Below are 17,849 nucleotides of genomic sequence, written 5' to 3' on the forward strand. Positions count from 1 at the left end.
CTCTAGGACCCATGGTTTTAAGGTTACTGATTTGGGATTAGGCTTTTTAAGCCAAACATTGACTTTTGTTTTATTTTATTGAGCCAGTTTTGTGGTGTAGGCACACCATTAACAAATAGTGAGCACAAACATCATAACCTCAGAAAATTTTAGGAATGCTAAAAAACCTTTATAACTTTTATTACCTTTATAGCCCTTATAAACTTCTTTATTATTATAAGCCTTATAACCTTTATTTTCCTGTCTTATACTAAAGCAAAGAGATCTGTGAGGCAAATGAAACCATCATGTGTCCTATGTGTGAACGCAATTGCACACTACAGAAACTCAATGAAAGCTGCATATACGCCAAGGTAATTATTGCCTTATTACTATTTGTCTAAAGATCCATTTTAATTGCATAATGGCTGCCCTTGTTTCAACAAAGATTCCTGCAAAACATGTTGTTTCTCCACAGAGGTTTTTTCAATCTTCATTGTTCATGCTTCTGATAAGGGAATGCTCTGAAAAGATCAGAGATTATTCTAAAATTTGTTTCACTTTCTGTGAGCATTTCCTTCCTACATCCTTGTTATTATTTTCATCAATTCATGAAGTCCCTTGAGTAACAGAACTTTTCTTGGAAGATTTTTCCTGCTTTCCCCAATAATTGACTTACTACTCCATTTCCCTTGCTCACTTTTTAATTGAATTTCTGCTCCTCCTAAAGGAATTCTCTGGCATAATGTGCCTGTGATGTGCTTTGCTCTTTCAAACTAATGCAAAGATTTTACATAACTAAATATTTTTCTACAAGAAGCTAGTCTTCAAACCAAAACTATAGTATCATAGAATGGTTTGGGTTGGAAGGGACTTTAAAGATCATTCAGTAGCTTATTGTATAAGGACTGAGTTAATGAGGAAAAGCGAGTTTCTTTAAGTCAAGTTTATCTCCCCAAACCTACTTATGCCATGCGATCTGCCTCATTTATTTAAGGCCTTGTGCTCATATTTCACATTATTAAAACTCCTGTCAGGGTTTCTTTTTTATATACTTGCCAACTTTCCTTTAGAGGAGCGCTTCAGACAGAACAAATTAACGCCAGAAAAATCATATTCTTCAAATGTTTTCTCTGCCAGGGTTTTGTAAAGCTGGATACAAATACAAAAGATGCCTTTCTCCTTGTTACTGCTCTTTTCTTCCATCCCCTCCCTCCTTATTCCATGTTCATTTAAAAATGCCAGACTGAAGTGAAGTTTATAATTCAAGGGAAAGACATGCAATACCTGAGTTGTAATCTGACTTTCTGAATGCTCAGGCTGTCATTCTTGTCTGCATTTAGTGGGCTCTCTGATCCGTGTGTGATTAGGGAGGTGCACCAGGGCTGGTCCCGTGCCCAGCCCTCCTGGCCCTCAGGCCCCGTGACAGGGTGTTGATTTAGGTGTGGATTTGAATTGTCTCAAGTCTTGTATGATGATAATGTCAGTCAGGTATGCTGATGGGCTAGCACTGAGTCCTACATTATTTCACCCGTGCTTTGAGGCCTCTGATCAACACAGAGTCTCAGGCTACGCTTTAAAACAGTAAAATCTTGATTCTGAGTATGGTGTTGAAAGACTCTTGCCCAAAAACTTCTTAGAAAACAGTGCTCAATCAGGAGCCAGATATTTCCTGCTTTCAGCAACATTAAATCTGCTGGGTTTGTTTTGTTTGGTTGGTTCATTTTGTTGGAAATAGGCACGATTTACTGAGCAGAATATCCAAAATGACGATTTCATACAGATCTGCATTCAAAACTGAAATGCTCATCAAACTGTCCTGCTTTTGTTCACCTCTCACATATCCAGTCTCTTACCCATTATTGTGTGTGACTTCCTTTATGTAAGCAAAAGATAAACAAAGCAAAATACTTATTTGTATGTACATTTGATTCCACTGTATGACTTGTGTAGGGGACATATTGGATTCATTGATATCCAATGCCAACTAGTAAATTCTCATTTCAGAACCTTAAAAACAGAAAAGAAGAAAAGAACTGGCATGCAGATAAAAATGTGGGTTTAATAAATTCTCACAATATTTTAATAATTTTACTTAATAGGAAATTAAACAGCAACACTATTTCTATTAACTTGTTCTGCATTCCTGAGTTAGTTTTCTTAATTCACAAAGCAGAAGCAATAATGCCAACCTGCTCTAGGCAGCAGAATGAGTTCTTGCAGTAGGCAGCTCTCATGGGAGGAAGTTAGGTAACCTGCCCCAGGCAGACTGTCAGCCCCAGCATCCTGGCACACCTCTCAGGGAGAACTTTCCTGCTGGCTAGAATAATTTCAGATGTAAGGTCACATTACAGTAAAACTGAATCTGGTTACCCTTGCCCTTCCTTGGCTTTTTCTTGGTGATAAAAACTTAAAAATTGGTCCTGAAGTAATCAACAGAGTCAACACCAATGAAAGTAAAGTCTTTTTAAGAACATCCTATATCAAGACATTCTATTTTAATTTCAAATGGTGGAAAATGTCCTGAATTTTCTGGATAGTTTGAGGCAGTACATAGCAAAGCCATTTATTTGCAGCACTTTTTTCATTTCTTTGTCCTGTCTCTTCATATCGTATTCCTAATGTTCGTCTGTTAACGATAAGTTGGTTTGCTCTGTTATCTTATGAAGATTTGTGCCTTTTTTTCAAAATAGGAGTTTGAAACCTGTTGTTTGCTTACTAATGCTCAGAAACATCTTAAACCACATTTAATTAGAAGAAATGTAGGCCCTTTATCCTGAGATAAATTACATTGCTGTAAACTGGCAACCTTAAATCTGTTCCAAGTACAGTGATCTTAATTTCAGCTTCCTAAATACTGTTTCATATTATGCATGGAATCTAATATGTTGCAGTTTTTTGTAATATAAACTGTGATGTTGCATAATAAGTGAGCCATCAAATTCATCCACTGAAATGCTCAGTGTGATCCATAGCCATGGGCCCCTCACCCCAAGAAGGATGTTGAGACTCTGGAGCGAGTCCAGAGAAGAGCAACGAAGCTGGTGAAGGGGCTGGAGAACAGGCCTTATGAGGAGCGGCTGAGAGAGCTGGGGTTGTTTAGCCTGGAGAAGAGGAGGCTGAGGGGAGACCTCATTGCTCTCTGTAACTACTTGAAAGGAGGTTGTGGAGAGGAGGGTGCTGGCCTCTTCTCCCAAGTGACAGGGGACAGGACAAGAGGGAATGGCCTCAAGCTCCGCCAGGGGAGGTTTAGGCTGGACATTAGGAAAAAATTTTTCACAGAAAGGGTCATTGGGCACTGGAACAGGCTGCCCAGGGAGGTGGTTGAGTCACCTTCCCTGGAGGTATTTAAGGGACGGGTGGACGAGGTGCTAAGGGACATGGTTTAGTGTTAGATAAGAATGGTTGGACTTGATGATCTGGTGGGTCTCTTCCAACCTGGTTATTCTATGATTCTATGAAAAACTAGTTGCTACTTATTTTCTATCAGTAAGCCTTGGACTTTGCAGCAGTATATCTATTCTGCCTGAAAAATCCTCTAAAAACAGTAAGTTAGGGGTAAATCCAACAAAAATGAGAACATTCATGAGGTGAAATTAAGTCTGCAACTTAGAATTATGTTTTGGAGGGGTGGTGGTGTTTAGAATTTATTTTCTGTTTGTAGGAGTTTACGGGCACTAGCCTTTTAAGAAGTATCATTTCTCAAAAATTTGAGATGTCTGGATTAAAAAGGAATTTATACCATTTTTACCTGCAGAGAAATTGTGACATAGCTTGGAATGAAAATAGATGTTAGCTAAGTAACATACAGGGGAAGAAGGGTGAAAAGGCTGAAGTTATTTAGGCTTATAAAACTTAAAATAGAAAGCATTGAGGTTAAATTTGACCCAGTGTATGAGCAGAACTCTGGAGGGAACTTTAGCCTTTTCTGGACATGGAGAGAGCAGCTCTTGGTATCTGTGGAACAAACAGATTGGAGGTTCATGAAGTGACTGTCAGGAAAATCAGAGTCCATGTTATACTGAAAGGCAGAATGTGACAAACCTTGGTAGAAGGAACATGCAAGCAGAACTTCTAGCTTCTGCCACCAGTTATGTACTCTGGGATTCTTTGAGGCAAAAGATAAGATGACAATATTATTTGTTCTGATTTATTTTATTTATATATTTTATTTTCAGGTTACACATTTGTTTGATAATGGAGGGACTGTCTTCTTTGCTATTTTCATGGCAATTTGGGGTAAGTACAGTTTTATTCGGTTTGTACTTCTAGTTCACCTGACCCTTTTGTATGATAACTGAATAAAGGGAGTTTATAGCTCTCATAATCCTTCTTTCTGTTTCCATCAACTTCAATTTTTATATTAGTAGTGGGTAAAAATAATACCTTTTATTGTTAGTGTAATCATTGTCTTCAGCATCTTAAATGTCTTTAAGCCTGACTTTTGCATCATGCAGGCAGAAGACATTAGAGACAAACATGTAGGTTAATTTACTGATCTTGAGTCAGTATAAAATCATGTCTTTTAGACAACTTTTATAGAGTAAATGAGAATGTGTTTGTGGGAGCTCATTGGAGGAACTATAGGAAATATTTGTTGTTAAGTGATTACAGCAATTTAACTATTTATATTCAAATTCTCAGTCTGAATATCTCATTATGTTCACTCTGACATGACACACATCATGTTATGGGGTGTGAACTCCAGCAGGGTGATAGACACCAAGGCCACTGTTGAACTCAAGTTACCAAAACAGTCCTGTCTCTCTAAGAAGGTCAGTGTAATATTGCTGTAAAAGACAGATGTAGTGGTTCCAGCATGAGATGCTTGATGGAATTAGCCTTCAGTGAAGCTGCTTTTGCTCCTGGAAAGTAGGGAAGGCTGGTATTAGAACAAGAGATAATTAATTTTACCAATGTAAATGTTTATCTGTGTAAACCCTGAGTACATAACACCCCTTCACATACATAAAATTGTCTGAATTCAAGCCAGGATTTTACATTTCAAATGGAGTCAAATGGCTTTATTTAGATAATATATATGGGTAAGTATTAATGATTCTAACTTAAAGTGAAGGATGAACAAACATCACAAATTTTGGAGGCTACCCTGATAAAAACAAAAAATATACAAACAACAGCAAAACATCAAAGAGGTACATGAGTATGTGCGTGCACACACAACATTCATAATTAGATTGTTAAAAAACTGCACACTATAAATGTAGCTGAAGGACATATTTTGATTCCTTACCTTAATGATATATTTTCATTGTCTTGTTGTTACAGCCTTGCATTTAATAATAGTTTAATAAATTCCTAAAATACATTGGTAACCATTTGACCAAGTGCAATGTAGACTGCACTTGTAGACGTTTTATGTCCGTGTTCAATTTCTCCTTAGAGAGAGCTCTTTCCATTTCCAGCTGAGGCCAAGCATCAAGTGCAAGGAGGAGTTATGCTTGTATGATACTGCTTTGCCATTATCAGGAAAGATGGCATGATATGCGCTAAGGAAGATGAAAGCTGAATTTTGTTTGTCTTAAATTTTAAGCACAATTTAAGTGTAATGGTCTTACCAAATACAGATGAATACAGGCGTCTCAGACTTTCAGTCTGCTATCCAGTGTGCTAGATACAGCGTTAGAAATCAGATTCTGGATCTGGTGGGAAGTGTGCTGATTTCATGAGTGACCTCTGTCAGAATGACAACAATCCACATATGCACTCGATGCTTTAATCTTTTAAGTTTTTCGGACTGCCATTGTTTCTCTGTGTGTGTGAGTGCATGTAATTTACTAGCGTACCAAGTAAACCCTCATTGCAACATTCACAGCCACATAGTGAGATAACTCCATTGACATGATCCAGTCTCCACACTAAATAAAGCAGTGTAACAGAGTCATAGTAACAAATACACATCCCATGTGAGTAGTCATTTTCTCTGCATTTTATTTTGTTTGTTCTGTGCATTTACAGCTATGTCTTTTTCATGTTCTTTCTATTTAGACATGTCTGGTAATTGCAAACAGGTAAATGATGCAAATACTTGCATTATACTGCCATAATTTTACTCTTTAGCTAGACAAAATCAGACCATGATTTTTAGGATGTCTATATACAAGGTAGAGATAATTCCTTTTCTTTCAGGTCAAGTATTTCTTCTATTTAACCTGTACCAAGACCTTTTACATCATTTCTACAGATCTAACCTGCAATGCAAACAACAAATCAGTTTAATAGTGGAATAAAAGCTTGTCTTTACCCCTTCAACAGTGATTTTAAGTCTATGTCATCCTAGTCAAAGGTTAAATGTAGTCCATGTTACTCAGTAGTTTCATTCTCCCCAGCAAACTTCAACCTCTCAGTAATAAAAGTAAATCTAATTCTTTTGTCATACTCACTGAGGAAGATACAAATGTAGAGTGGGGGAAATAATGCCCTGAGTTATTTATCAGATAAAAATTCTATTTGGACAGAATAATTTCACGTTAAGTTAGGTAAATTTGGGGTTGTTTTTTTTATTGTTGCTAAAATATCATTGCAATCCCAGTCAGTTTTTTCTCTGTTACAATGTCTGCATTCTTGGCCATAGTTAAACAAGACAGAATTCTACCTGGGTGTGATTTGTCTATATTATTTCTAAGAAACCAAGTATAATGTCCTTCCAGGAACATCATAGGTTGATCATTTAATTACAAAGTGTGAGTGATGCTCAGCTACAGGGCCATGCCTGTTGCATATCAGTGTATCTTGTGATTTCCCCCTTGCTTTCCAAAACATTGTTTCTGCAGTAGTGGCTGGTAGCTACCACTACTTTGGTAGAAAAAGTTGCTTTTTTTTTTTTACTTGCTTTTTTTTTTACCAACCACTGAGCATATAATCTGAAGCAAACATTACGGTGAAGGGTGGGATGGTGTCATGTCAGCCATAGGAATGACATCACATGGGCAGTCGGCATTGACTTCCTCTGCCTTATCTGCTGGGCTGGTTTTGTCATCTGACACACATCCAAAACTCGTATCGTGTGGTCCAAGTGAGTTGTCTAAGTGGAGAACTGAAAGGAGAATGCAATTTTTTTATTATATATTGTTTGAAAGATTCTTAGCCCCTGCACTGAGTACCTCAGTATTTAGTTCAGCAGTATCTCACAGCTAAATCCAGTTAACCTCTTCCTTATGTTTGGGGATGTAGATGAAGGCCCTAATTCATGGTCTTCTGAAGATAACACATGTCCTCATAGTAACACCCACTGAGCACTACATGGGTGGTTGACTTTCAAACCTGGGTCATAATCTGGTGTTCTGGCAGCTTTCAGCTCTTGCATTTAAGCCGGAAAGGGCATATTGCCAGAGTTTTATTTTTATTTGATTTTATATGAGAAAAAAGTGTGCTTAGCCTCTCAGTGTTTGTTTAAACATTTAAAAATAAAGTCCAGGAACATGATACAAATGTTTGGAGACTGTGTGATTACAGTTTAATACAAGTTTATACATATTGTGTGATTACAGTTTAATACAAGTTTATACATATTCATGGAGAAGTCAAAAGCAGGTTGTTTTTTTTTTTTAAACCTCTTAAAAACATTCTTACTCCTAGAAAGAGATATAGCTTCATCCCTCATTCTGTAATTAGAGTTGGATGAGTAAGAAATCTGGCCTTCTTCAGTTAATCAAGGTTTTGGAGAGTTTTTGAGCTCTGAATTCACGCACAATTCCTTGAACAGGTTCACTGATATACTAGATATGGTATTTCCTGATATTTCAGGGTTTAAAATAAGTTGTAAGGTGGAGGCAGATTTAAAGGGAGTATTTGTTAAACTAAAATTTTAAAATAACTGAGGTACTGTCAATTGAAAATTGGTTTGACTGGAGTCAATAATGCTTTTCCTAGTAATTCAGTAAGGCCAGACTATTTAAGCAGCTCTGTGCAGAGATAAAATATGTGCTTATGCTAAACACTAATACTATACCTTACCTGGGTCATTCCTTGTATCATCATAAAGCCGTCTGTGGGAAAATGACTCAGACCTTTTCTTACAGCTTATAAAATATCCAACCAGACCAATTAATATAGAGACCAAAATGGCTCCTACAATGACACCAACTGCTAATCCTCCTTTGTTGGTTTTGTCTAAGTGAGAAAGAACAGAGAGTTGAATGAGAATAATAAATGTATAAGATCAGACACTTCACTTTTGCTTTATAGCAGCTGAGGGCTTTGTGGAATGAGACTTTCACTAAGGATCTGAAACACTTTGCGGAGTGTAACTAAACCAGCCTCTCTGCAGAATCTCTCTGTCTTTGTAATGGAAAATAGCCATCTCCATCCTTGACTTTCAAGGGGATACCTGTTGGGGTTTTTTTAAAAGAAAAAAATGGAGGTTAGATGAGTTTTTAGGTCAATAAAAAGGTTCTGTGTTTAATTACAAGAATCAAGCACTATCATTTTGGTTAAATAAATAAGCAGTAATCACTCTTTGAATGCAATTATTTGTAATTATTAAAGCCAGCACTTAAAATTGCAGCATCTGAATATCAAATGATTAAGTTTAGAGTACCAGTTTTTGAATATACAAGGTAAGAAATCCAGTAGTGCTTTCTGCACCTGTTCAGTTAGCAGAATAACTGCATTCCTCTCTGATTTTCCTCTGATTTCATAAAACTTCTCTTCAAGGTATTCTGTTTTTCTTGGAACTGAACTTGTTCTCCCACCATCTTTCCTTTTCAGTCTTGTTATCTAAAAATTTGGTACATTGTAATTATTGGAACTATGATGGGAAACATGAAAGTCTGATGCTCCTTCAGTTCTTAGTACAAACTGTGCTCTACTGGATATGATGGATAAGCTTTTCAGTCCTGTGTTAAAAACTTGAAAGGTAATTAACGGCAAAAAATATTACTGTGTCTTCTAATCTTTCCTTTTCTTCTCTTGAAGACCTCATTCAGAGCAGCAGAATAGAAAAGTGCCATAACAGTTTCATGCTCCATTGTTTTCCCACGCATACTCAACTTGGTAATTAAATGTGCAATGAGTAATTCTTTTGGAAGTACTTAAAAGAAGTCATCTGTGGTCACTAAAGTTTCTGAACTTAAAGAAGTTGATAAGTTACACATTTTAGATGTTATTTCTACACATCTGCTTTATAGGTCCACTTCAGTGTAAATGGGCAGTACCTGTCTTTAGGTTCTTCCACTCTTGGAAGTAAAGAAGTAAAAAGCAAATAATGAGAAGAAAAAAGCATTTTTTTATTTTCAGTGAGTTTTAGACTATACTAGGTCACTTATTAATGCACACATCTTATGAAGACTCCACGTCAGTGGAAAAAAAAAATAAGAAAGGTTTGATTTCAGCCTTATAATTGTATTAATCCAGTTTAACTTTAGTTAGACACATACCTTCACTGGCATCTTTTGCATTAGATGTCGTAGGAGAACGGTTGCTGAAATTACGAGTCTGCTCTGTTGTTCGCTGAATGGTGCTGAAGTTCAGTGTAGAACTGTCCTGCTTTGCCATGGATGTTGTCAGAGTAATACCAGTGGGGAACAATGTGGTGAGGTTGGTTGAAGAATTATCCGTGGGAAGCACTGCGACTGAAGCAGTGCTGTGGGTACCTGTGGTGTTACTTGGTGTCACTGTGAAAGCAGAAGTAGCCACGGCACTTTTGGTCACTCCAGAAAAGTTACCCATCGGGGTAAATGTGGCTAAAGACATCGGAATATTATTGAAGTTTGTGGGAGAGTTACTTATTCCACCTTTTGATACCGCAGTGATGTTTGAAGATAATGTGCCATCAGTGGACCTCAGGGGTGTGCTCTTTGGCTGACTGCTCATCTCTGTTCTTTTCATTATGTTTTCTTTGGCATTGACAGTTGTTGGTGCAGTATTACTGACAGAAGAATTTATAACAATAGTTATAGGTGGCACAATTCTGTGTGAAGTTGGTTGCACTGCAGACTGATCATTATCTCTGATTGAGCTATTTCCACTTTTTGTTTTGTTTACTTTTCTGCCCTCAGAAGCACTTTTGTTCCATTCCAGCTTTACAAGCAGAAAAATGAAAATAATTCCACAGGAGGGTTGCATACTGTTGTCTCGTTTGGTTCGTTAGATAGAGAACCTGCAAGAAATTCACTTTTATCTATTATTTATTTTGCAAAACAAAGCTTCACAGTTAAGGCCCAAATAAGGTAGTAAAAATAGTTAGTGTTATACTAGAGAAGTCTCAGTAGCTTACCACATGCTGATGCTAAAAACTTTACATTCCTGAGTGTTAATGACTTAAAGAATGAGCTAATACAGTGCCGATGATCAACAGAAGTGTTTTGCACAAGGATATTACATGTTTCTCTAAACAGACCTCATACTCGGAGAGGAATAATTCAAAGCCACTTTGCTATAGAATGAGATAATGATACATAGCCAGATGGCATACTTGAGGCAGTGTTTTCTGGACAGGCAGCAACTCCAAGAGCATACTAAAGAGTTATGCCCCATTCTGAAGAAATATAATTATCACAATTAACCCTGAAATTTGACAGATAATGTTTAGTGACCCTGAGCAATGAGTGTCATATGAATGCTGCCAGGACCAAATTGAATACTAAATCAGTCCAACAGTTGTGGATGTTGCTGAATTTGTGTGGAGACTTCTTTTCCTGTAGGAAACTGGAAGCTGTATATTATACATTGGTTTTTCAAATGTTAGATTGAGTAGAAGCAGAAAAACTCATCTTAACATTACATGATTGTAGCAGGTATAAGCTGTTGTGTGTGTCTGTGGAATATGGGAGTGGAGGGAGATTCTGTGTATGAGGGCACCTGCCAGTGATAGGTGTAACGTCTGCAAAACCTCTGCAGCTGTCAAAATAATCATTTCGATGACTTCTTGTGACTGGATACGACAGATGTCAGAACTATACATTCCAAAGACATTCTTTTGCATGTCATTAAATTGAACCTTGCACCATTTCCCAGTCATGCGGTAGCAATTAAAAAGTGCTTTAATTTAAGTAGTAAAAAGTGGCATGATGAGCAAATTATTAGTGGCACTTCTTTGTTTCGTGCAGTCTGTCCTAACATGTTCACATTTGCAGAGCTTTCATGCTCACTATGTTTTTTTAAACATCATAAAGCAGATGATATTTACCTTTACATTAGACAGAACAAATGTAAAGTAAGATACAGAGAGTATATCTGCTAGAATTCAGAAAGAAATAATGGCAAATTATGATCCCAGAAATGGATTGGATTTTTGCTCATGTGGCTCTTTGCACTACAATTTAGCTTGCTTTCCAAGGAAGATACTCTAAATTTAAGGAGCAATGATAAATTATCGAGCTTCATTATCTTTTCTGGTTTGTACTGAGGAAATATTTTGTAAGTTTTCAGTGAATTATAAAAAGGAACTTAAATAAGAATCCTAAATATCCAATAAATAAAAATATTCATTTGATTGAAATGCTGTCGTTGTTTATGATTGCTATATCTTTGCTTTAGCGTTTGAATCACAGAATGGGATTTTTTCAATTATTTTCTCAGGAATACTTTCTAAGTAGAATTTGGCTACAAAAGCACCAATTGTCTTCCTGAGCGCTATGTAAAACAAGACTGTAATTGTTAATCAGATCCACTAATAAGCATTAAAAACACCTCAGACTTACCTTTGAGCTCTACAAAATATGCAAGAACCTGTTGAAGCACTGCTCTGTCCCTGAGTGCAATTAGTCTGGTGGGAAGAGGGAAGCGCAGGGACAATAAATGTGGCAGTGTAAGACCGGTCAGGAACGTGCTGTACAGACGAGGTGAGGTGGGGCAGCCCTTCGCTAGGAACCAGCCTGACCAACTTTGCTGCTGTCATAACCGAGCTCTGTCATTACAGAGTCCACAGAAATTGCAGTATTTATCGTAAAGTGGCTAGGCAGTGCTTATTGCCTAATCCTTTGAATGTCTTTGAACTGGTATTTCAGAAGAATGACTGTTTTCTGTAAACTGTAGAAGCTATTGTTCCATGTACTGTACAACTATTAATTTACCAAAAGATAGCTTCTTATTATTGCAGGGTTTCCTATGGTACACTGTGTGAGAGGACAACTGGAAGAGGCGTGTCTTCTACAAAATAAAGAAGCAAAACTAGCTCTGTGAAAAACATATTGCTAGAAATGAGTTGCAGCCTATCTCCAAATACATTCACAGTTGCAATAATTTTAGATAGCAAACAAAATCCAAATTTTCTGAATTTATCAGTTCTGAGTATTTTTTGATTTGGAATATATAACCAGCTAGGGATCTGAATGTTGCAACACTCCTCACTTTATTTTTTATGTAAACAATACTGGATTACATTAAGAATGAGGAATTTAGATGTATCGTATGTAACTTTTAATATGCTGATCCAGTCAACCTGTGATATTTTTTATTCTTCAGTTCTTTATGTGTATTTATTCTAGGCGTGGTATGTGGTGAAGTGCAACTCAGAAATGTTTCAGTATTGTGTGGCTGTTTGAGTGGAATGCCACAATGTTGTTATCTGTTTCCACTTTAAATTTTTAAGGAATCAAGTGCAAATACTATTTCATAACTTATCCTCGAGATAAGTTTTGAAGATATGGCATATACAGGAGGTATTTATATGGGAGCAACTGGTGGTATTTTCATTAAAGTACTACTGGGGACAAGTGGAAGGCTTAATGTGAAATGGATCAAGTTCTACCCTTTCTGGAAGTAAATTATTTGTGTGGCCAGCAGTGGAGTAGGCTGTGAGAGGAGGGAAGACAGAACCTGACACTGGATGCTGTGGGTTTGATTTTCTTTGGAATCTGACGTTCTTTGCAGTGTGTATCAGCAAGCTTCCAACTCATACTTATTGCTGTACCTGGATGGACATATATCAAACAAATTGACTATGAGATTTGAAAACAAGCACTAAGAATTTTTGTTTGAATTTGGATCTTATGCAGGATTAAACAAATGACAAGTGAAATACTAGGGTCAACAGTATGCTTCATGCGAGCATCCACACACTGTGGTGCTGAGAAGCCTTTCTGGGTAGGTTCTTAAAAAGAAAAGTTTTCTGACTAGGTATATAATATTTGAAAATAGCAAGGTCTTATATATAGACTATAATTCTCCTGAAGTGTATCTATTATAGTGGTATGAAAGTCATGCCTGCTGCCTTAGGCCTGAGCATTGGGTTTGGGAAGGTGCACTCACTTGCTCTCTTCTATTATTCAACAGTTTAATTCATCTTTTAGGAAAAGTATAAACTGTTTACCTGAATGATTTTACACCTAATGGAAGATGCTCTGTGACTCACTTCTTGACTAAGTGTTGTACACCTGCAGCATGGTGCCAGAACACTGATGCTGAGTGCTAGCCGGCTATTCCAGAAAGGCAAAACCTCCAGCAATGAGCTTGAGTGTTCAGTAGGTTTGGAGCTGTGGCCAGATGTAGACAAGGTGGTTCAGAGTACTCTGGGTGTGGGAGATGAGACTGAACTGCCATTCGGCTGCAGGCTGAATTTATTAAGCAGCAGTTTCCATTCTGAAGAGTGTATCTCAGTAGCAAGTGTGGTACTTGCTACTGGTGTAGCTGGGAAAGAAGTTTGCTTGATTCAAACTAAATAAAATTACATTGCAATTTAGCTCTTTATTAACAGATACCATTGTATATGCATAGCCTTGTTTCTTCAAGGAAAGTTTTTAAAATGATGATCTAAAATGGATGTCAGTGTCTCAAATTGACTGCTACCCATCTCTGTGCTGATACAGTAGACAGCAAATAAATGATTCTTAGATAGATATTGTAAAATAATGTCCCAGTTTTAACAGTGATTATCCCAAAATTACTTATAGTTTTCAGATTCTATGGGGAAAACAGCCATAAAGTGGCTAATGATGGTTAATGTGTTATATATTGCTGGTTTTCTTGAGATCTGCGTGGCCTTTTTTCTTTCTTTTCCGTAATTAAAACACAGTTGATGATTTCCACAGCTACAGTCTTTTTAGAGTTTTGGAAAAGAAGGAGAGCTGTATTAACCTATGACTGGGACCTCATAGACTGGGAAGATGAAGAGGTAAGACTAAACAGAAGTAAACCCGTAAATCTTGCTGTCATCATAATGTAAGCGTCAATATCAATAAATATTGTATGCCAGTAATCTGAATGTACTATTCAGATTATATTTGCAGAATAAACAAGTATACTTGAGACCATACAAGGATACTTTTCCTTCTGTAACTGGCATTATAATTCTAAATTATACATTTGTAAAAAGTACATTTGTTAAAAGTATCCTTTGAAAAAGTGAGTGGAAATACTGCCTGTACAAAGGACAGGAACTACTACTTATGTCAGCCCAGAAGTCTTATATTCTATGGTTTCTTGTGCTGGAAATTCCTAATCCTGCCTAAAAATGGGACCAGGACAAGCAAAGGGACGGAAACTAGTTTTTCTTACCTTTCCAAGAGGCATAATTTGCCCATTAACATTGTGCTGTTGATATGAGCAATAATCAAATTAGTTTATTGCTTTACATAAATCACTAGTGAATATAACTGTAATGTTAATATATTGGTGACTCAAATGCAGTCTAAGTGAATAGAGACTTGTATTATTACTTGTTTTATAGCTTTCTAGGGATGCATAGATACAAGCTGGTGGCTTTTCATAAATGGCTTCATATTATAAAAGCACTGTCATAACTGGCTTGAATTTATAGTTTTCTTATCAATTTCTGTGGAGAAACTAGTATTATGATCTATTATCCTTTTTTAATACCCTCACATAATGGTGAAGGCTCTTGCAGTTTCTGTTCTTCGTTTGTCTCTGGCACCATTTGCAATGATTTCCAAGTTACTTGTATATTTGAGTTGGAGAGTTATAAAAGAGAATCTATATCAATATAAATTTTATACTTTATAGTGCATGTGTCTGGGGTTTGGTATTTCAATTAAGTACGTAGTACAAGAAATAGAATCTACCCTGTCATTCCAGGAAGAGCTGCGCCCCCAGTTTGAAGCTAAGTATTCCCAAGTGGAAAGAGTAAATCCCATCACAGGAAAACCTGAACCTTTTCAGCCTTTCCCTGACAAACTCAGTCGACTGATGGTGTCTGTCTCAGGAATATTCTTCATGGTAATGTTTGATAATATTGGAATTATAGTAGTCTTTAATCTTATTCCGATGTAAATGATAATTAAGTTATAAGTGTGTTCATTAAGATTAGTGGATTTACATAATATAGGAAAAATTGATTGTCTCGGTCTTCCTGAGTCTATAGATCTTTCTCATAAAAGGCGTAATATAGTTCTGTTGTGAAAGGACAGTAAAAAAATGTTTTAATTCATGAATCTAGTATGTTTATTCTCTCAGAGTCTGCTCACCAAAACAAATGGCAATCTTAAGCACACTCATCAATTTATTAATTCAGTGGAAATATAAATACGGCTTATTTTGTTCTAATATATATTTTTATAAATACTTCCCTGTAGATTTCACTGGTCCTCACTGCAGTGTTTGCAGTTGTGGTGTATCGTCTGGTAGCCATGGAGCAGTTTGCTTCTTTCAAGTGGTATTTCATCAAGAAGTATTGGCAGTTTGCAACGTCTGGCACTGGAGTCTGTATCAATTTTATGATCATCATGTCACTCAATGTTGTAAGTCATCTTGAAGGAGGGGTTAATTTTAAAAAGTAATTTTTACAAAGTTACTGACTTCACTATTTCAGATATATACGTGTTCTTGATAATTCATATAGCAGTGCCTGAAGACAGTATTTCAGGGTGTTTTCCTCTTCTAATACTGTTTGTCAGTGTTTTTCTCTAAAGCCTACTTAATTTGTCTCCACACATCTTTGGTTATGTTTCCAGCCCACAATGGTACAGAGTACTGCTTCTATATTTGTATTTTTGTTTTTCACATTGCCTTTTACAATACCTCTCTGTAGAGGTATTGTAAAAATGGTAATAAGTGGGGCTACGTTATTTTCCTGGTTGAGAATTTTCTCTCTTTTTTTTTTCTTAATTTCTAACTTTGAATTCTTCCATTTCTTATTTAAAATGCAGCTGTAATATCAGTGTTGCACAGTCCTAGAATCAGTGTGACATATGATTTTGGTTTAAGGTTTTCCTGTCGTGTAGCAGCATGGATTTAATCATTTGCTGTGGTAGCACAAGGTACATTGGTATAGCCTCTGTTCCTTCAACTGTAGTATAATTCATCACTTCTCTATTCCTGTGCACGGACAGACAGGTTAAAAGGAATAATATAGCTCTATAAACAACAGCTTTTTATTCTGTTAAGGAGATTGTGCGCTAGCTACAATAACAGCATTCTTCAAAACAGACTGTCATATATTTATTTCTGTTATTATATATGATAATTCGAAGTCATAAAAAGTACATTCAAGTGAACAAGTACACCGAAGCTATTGAAAATAGCTTGCTATTGCTAGTAAATCACAAGAATGTGTTTTTCAGAATTGGTAACTGCCTTGGGCTAAGTGACATTTAAAATAAACAGTGGAGATAATCAATATATAGACAGTGGGAGGCTGATTCACACAAAGGAAAATTGTGTTGTGTGAAGGCTTTTGAATAGTTTCAGACCCTGCAAATTCATTCCTGAAGTTAGAGGCTAAGCATCTAACTGCTGATTAAGAGAACCATTGGTGTCTGAAGATTTCTGTTATCTGTTGGGTCTTGATTTATCTTTATTGTCCATTTAATGTATATGCATGCTTACATATTTTTACATGGATAAAGAGAACAGGACAAAAGTACTTCAATGAAGCCTTTATAGGAAACTGTAGTTCTACATGTAATTAGGACATTGCCCTTCCATCTCTGTCCGGATGCTTCAGTGCTGTATGGCAACAGAACACCTATGCTTGGTGCTTTTTTTCATTTTGGATTTGGCATTACCACAGTATGTGCTATACTTGCATCATCTCTTATTTCTATTTCAGGTATATGAAAAGGTTGCCTATCTCCTGACAGACTTAGGTATGTAGATGTTTACTAGTGGTATGGTTCATGCTAGCTGTGTCTTATACCCTTATGCTTCCATAAAATGGGTTTTTAAAACTTCATTTGTGCATAGGACGATATTGACATTTCCCTAAGCAAGTGAGAAATATCAGAGAAGAAATACTAGTTGGAAAAAGACCTGGAGGTGTTGTTCAACAGCTGAATATGAGCCAGCAGTGTGCTAAGGTGGCCAAGAAGGCCAAAAGCATCCTGGCTTGTATCAGAAACAGTGTGGCCAGCAGGACTAGAGAAGTGATTGTCCCCCTTGTCCAGAGAAGAGCAACAAAGCTGGTGAAGGATCTGGAGCACAAGTGTTATGAGGAGTGGGTGAGGACACTGGTATTGTTTAGTCTGGAGAAGTGGAGGCTGAGGGGAGACCTTATTGCTCTCTACAACTACCTGAAAGGAAGCTGTAGCAAGGTGAGAGTCAGTCTGTTTTTCCAAGTGACAGGTCATAGGATGAGAGGGAATGGCCTTAAGTTGCCCAGGAGAAGTGTAGATTGGATATTAGCAAAAATTTCTTCCAAGCATTGGAACAGGCTGCCCAGGGAAGTGATTGAGCCACCATCCCTGGAGGTAGTTAAAAGATGTGTAGATGTGGGGCTTAGTGGTGGGCTTGGCAGTGTTAGGTTTACAGTTGGATTTAATGATCTTTTTAGGTCTTTTCCAACCTAAATGATTCTATGATTCTGTTTCACCAATGAAATAATAGAAAAGAAAGAACTTTATTCTTACACTTCTACATTTTTTGTTTTATTATATAAATGTAAAAAAACTGTCACGTTGTATTACAACTAAAGTCAAAACATGGTTTTTGTTATGAAGCTAAAACAGACTTTTTTA

General features: G+C 36.8%; 2 protein-coding genes across 4 annotated transcripts in view; one reads left to right on the plus strand and one right to left on the minus strand.

Annotated features, from left to right (window-relative positions):
* ANO3 (anoctamin 3) overlaps positions 1 to 17,849 on the plus strand; it is a 378,658-nt gene that overhangs the window by 163,828 nt on the left and 196,981 nt on the right. For all 3 annotated transcript variants that reach the window (XR_011337490.1, XM_069857456.1, XM_069857457.1), the window contains exons 13-18: positions 257 to 353; positions 4,158 to 4,218; positions 13,971 to 14,053; positions 14,974 to 15,114; positions 15,471 to 15,635; positions 16,946 to 16,982. Coding sequence is in view for 2 of the 3 variants with exons in the window: in XM_069857456.1 (XP_069713557.1) it covers positions 257 to 353; positions 4,158 to 4,218; positions 13,971 to 14,053; positions 14,974 to 15,114; positions 15,471 to 15,635; positions 16,946 to 16,982 (584 nt within the window). In the remaining variant the exon portion in view is untranslated. The remainder of the gene's footprint in view (positions 1 to 256; positions 354 to 4,157; positions 4,219 to 13,970; positions 14,054 to 14,973; positions 15,115 to 15,470; positions 15,636 to 16,945; positions 16,983 to 17,849) is intronic.
* On the minus strand, positions 6,852 to 11,840 carry MUC15 (mucin 15, cell surface associated). Its single transcript, XM_069856987.1, has 4 exons — positions 11,639 to 11,840; positions 9,378 to 10,099; positions 7,957 to 8,112; positions 6,852 to 7,036 (listed from the first exon to the last, which is right to left on the minus strand). Exons 2-4 carry the CDS (start codon positions 10,063 to 10,065, stop codon positions 6,876 to 6,878), a joined length of 1,005 nt encoding a protein of 334 aa, XP_069713088.1. The 5' UTR covers positions 10,066 to 10,099; positions 11,639 to 11,840; the 3' UTR covers positions 6,852 to 6,875.

This window comes from Phaenicophaeus curvirostris, chromosome 5 (genome assembly GCF_032191515.1).
Source record: "Phaenicophaeus curvirostris isolate KB17595 chromosome 5, BPBGC_Pcur_1.0, whole genome shotgun sequence".
In the NCBI taxonomy this organism is placed as follows: Eukaryota; Metazoa; Chordata; class Aves; order Cuculiformes; family Cuculidae; genus Phaenicophaeus; species Phaenicophaeus curvirostris.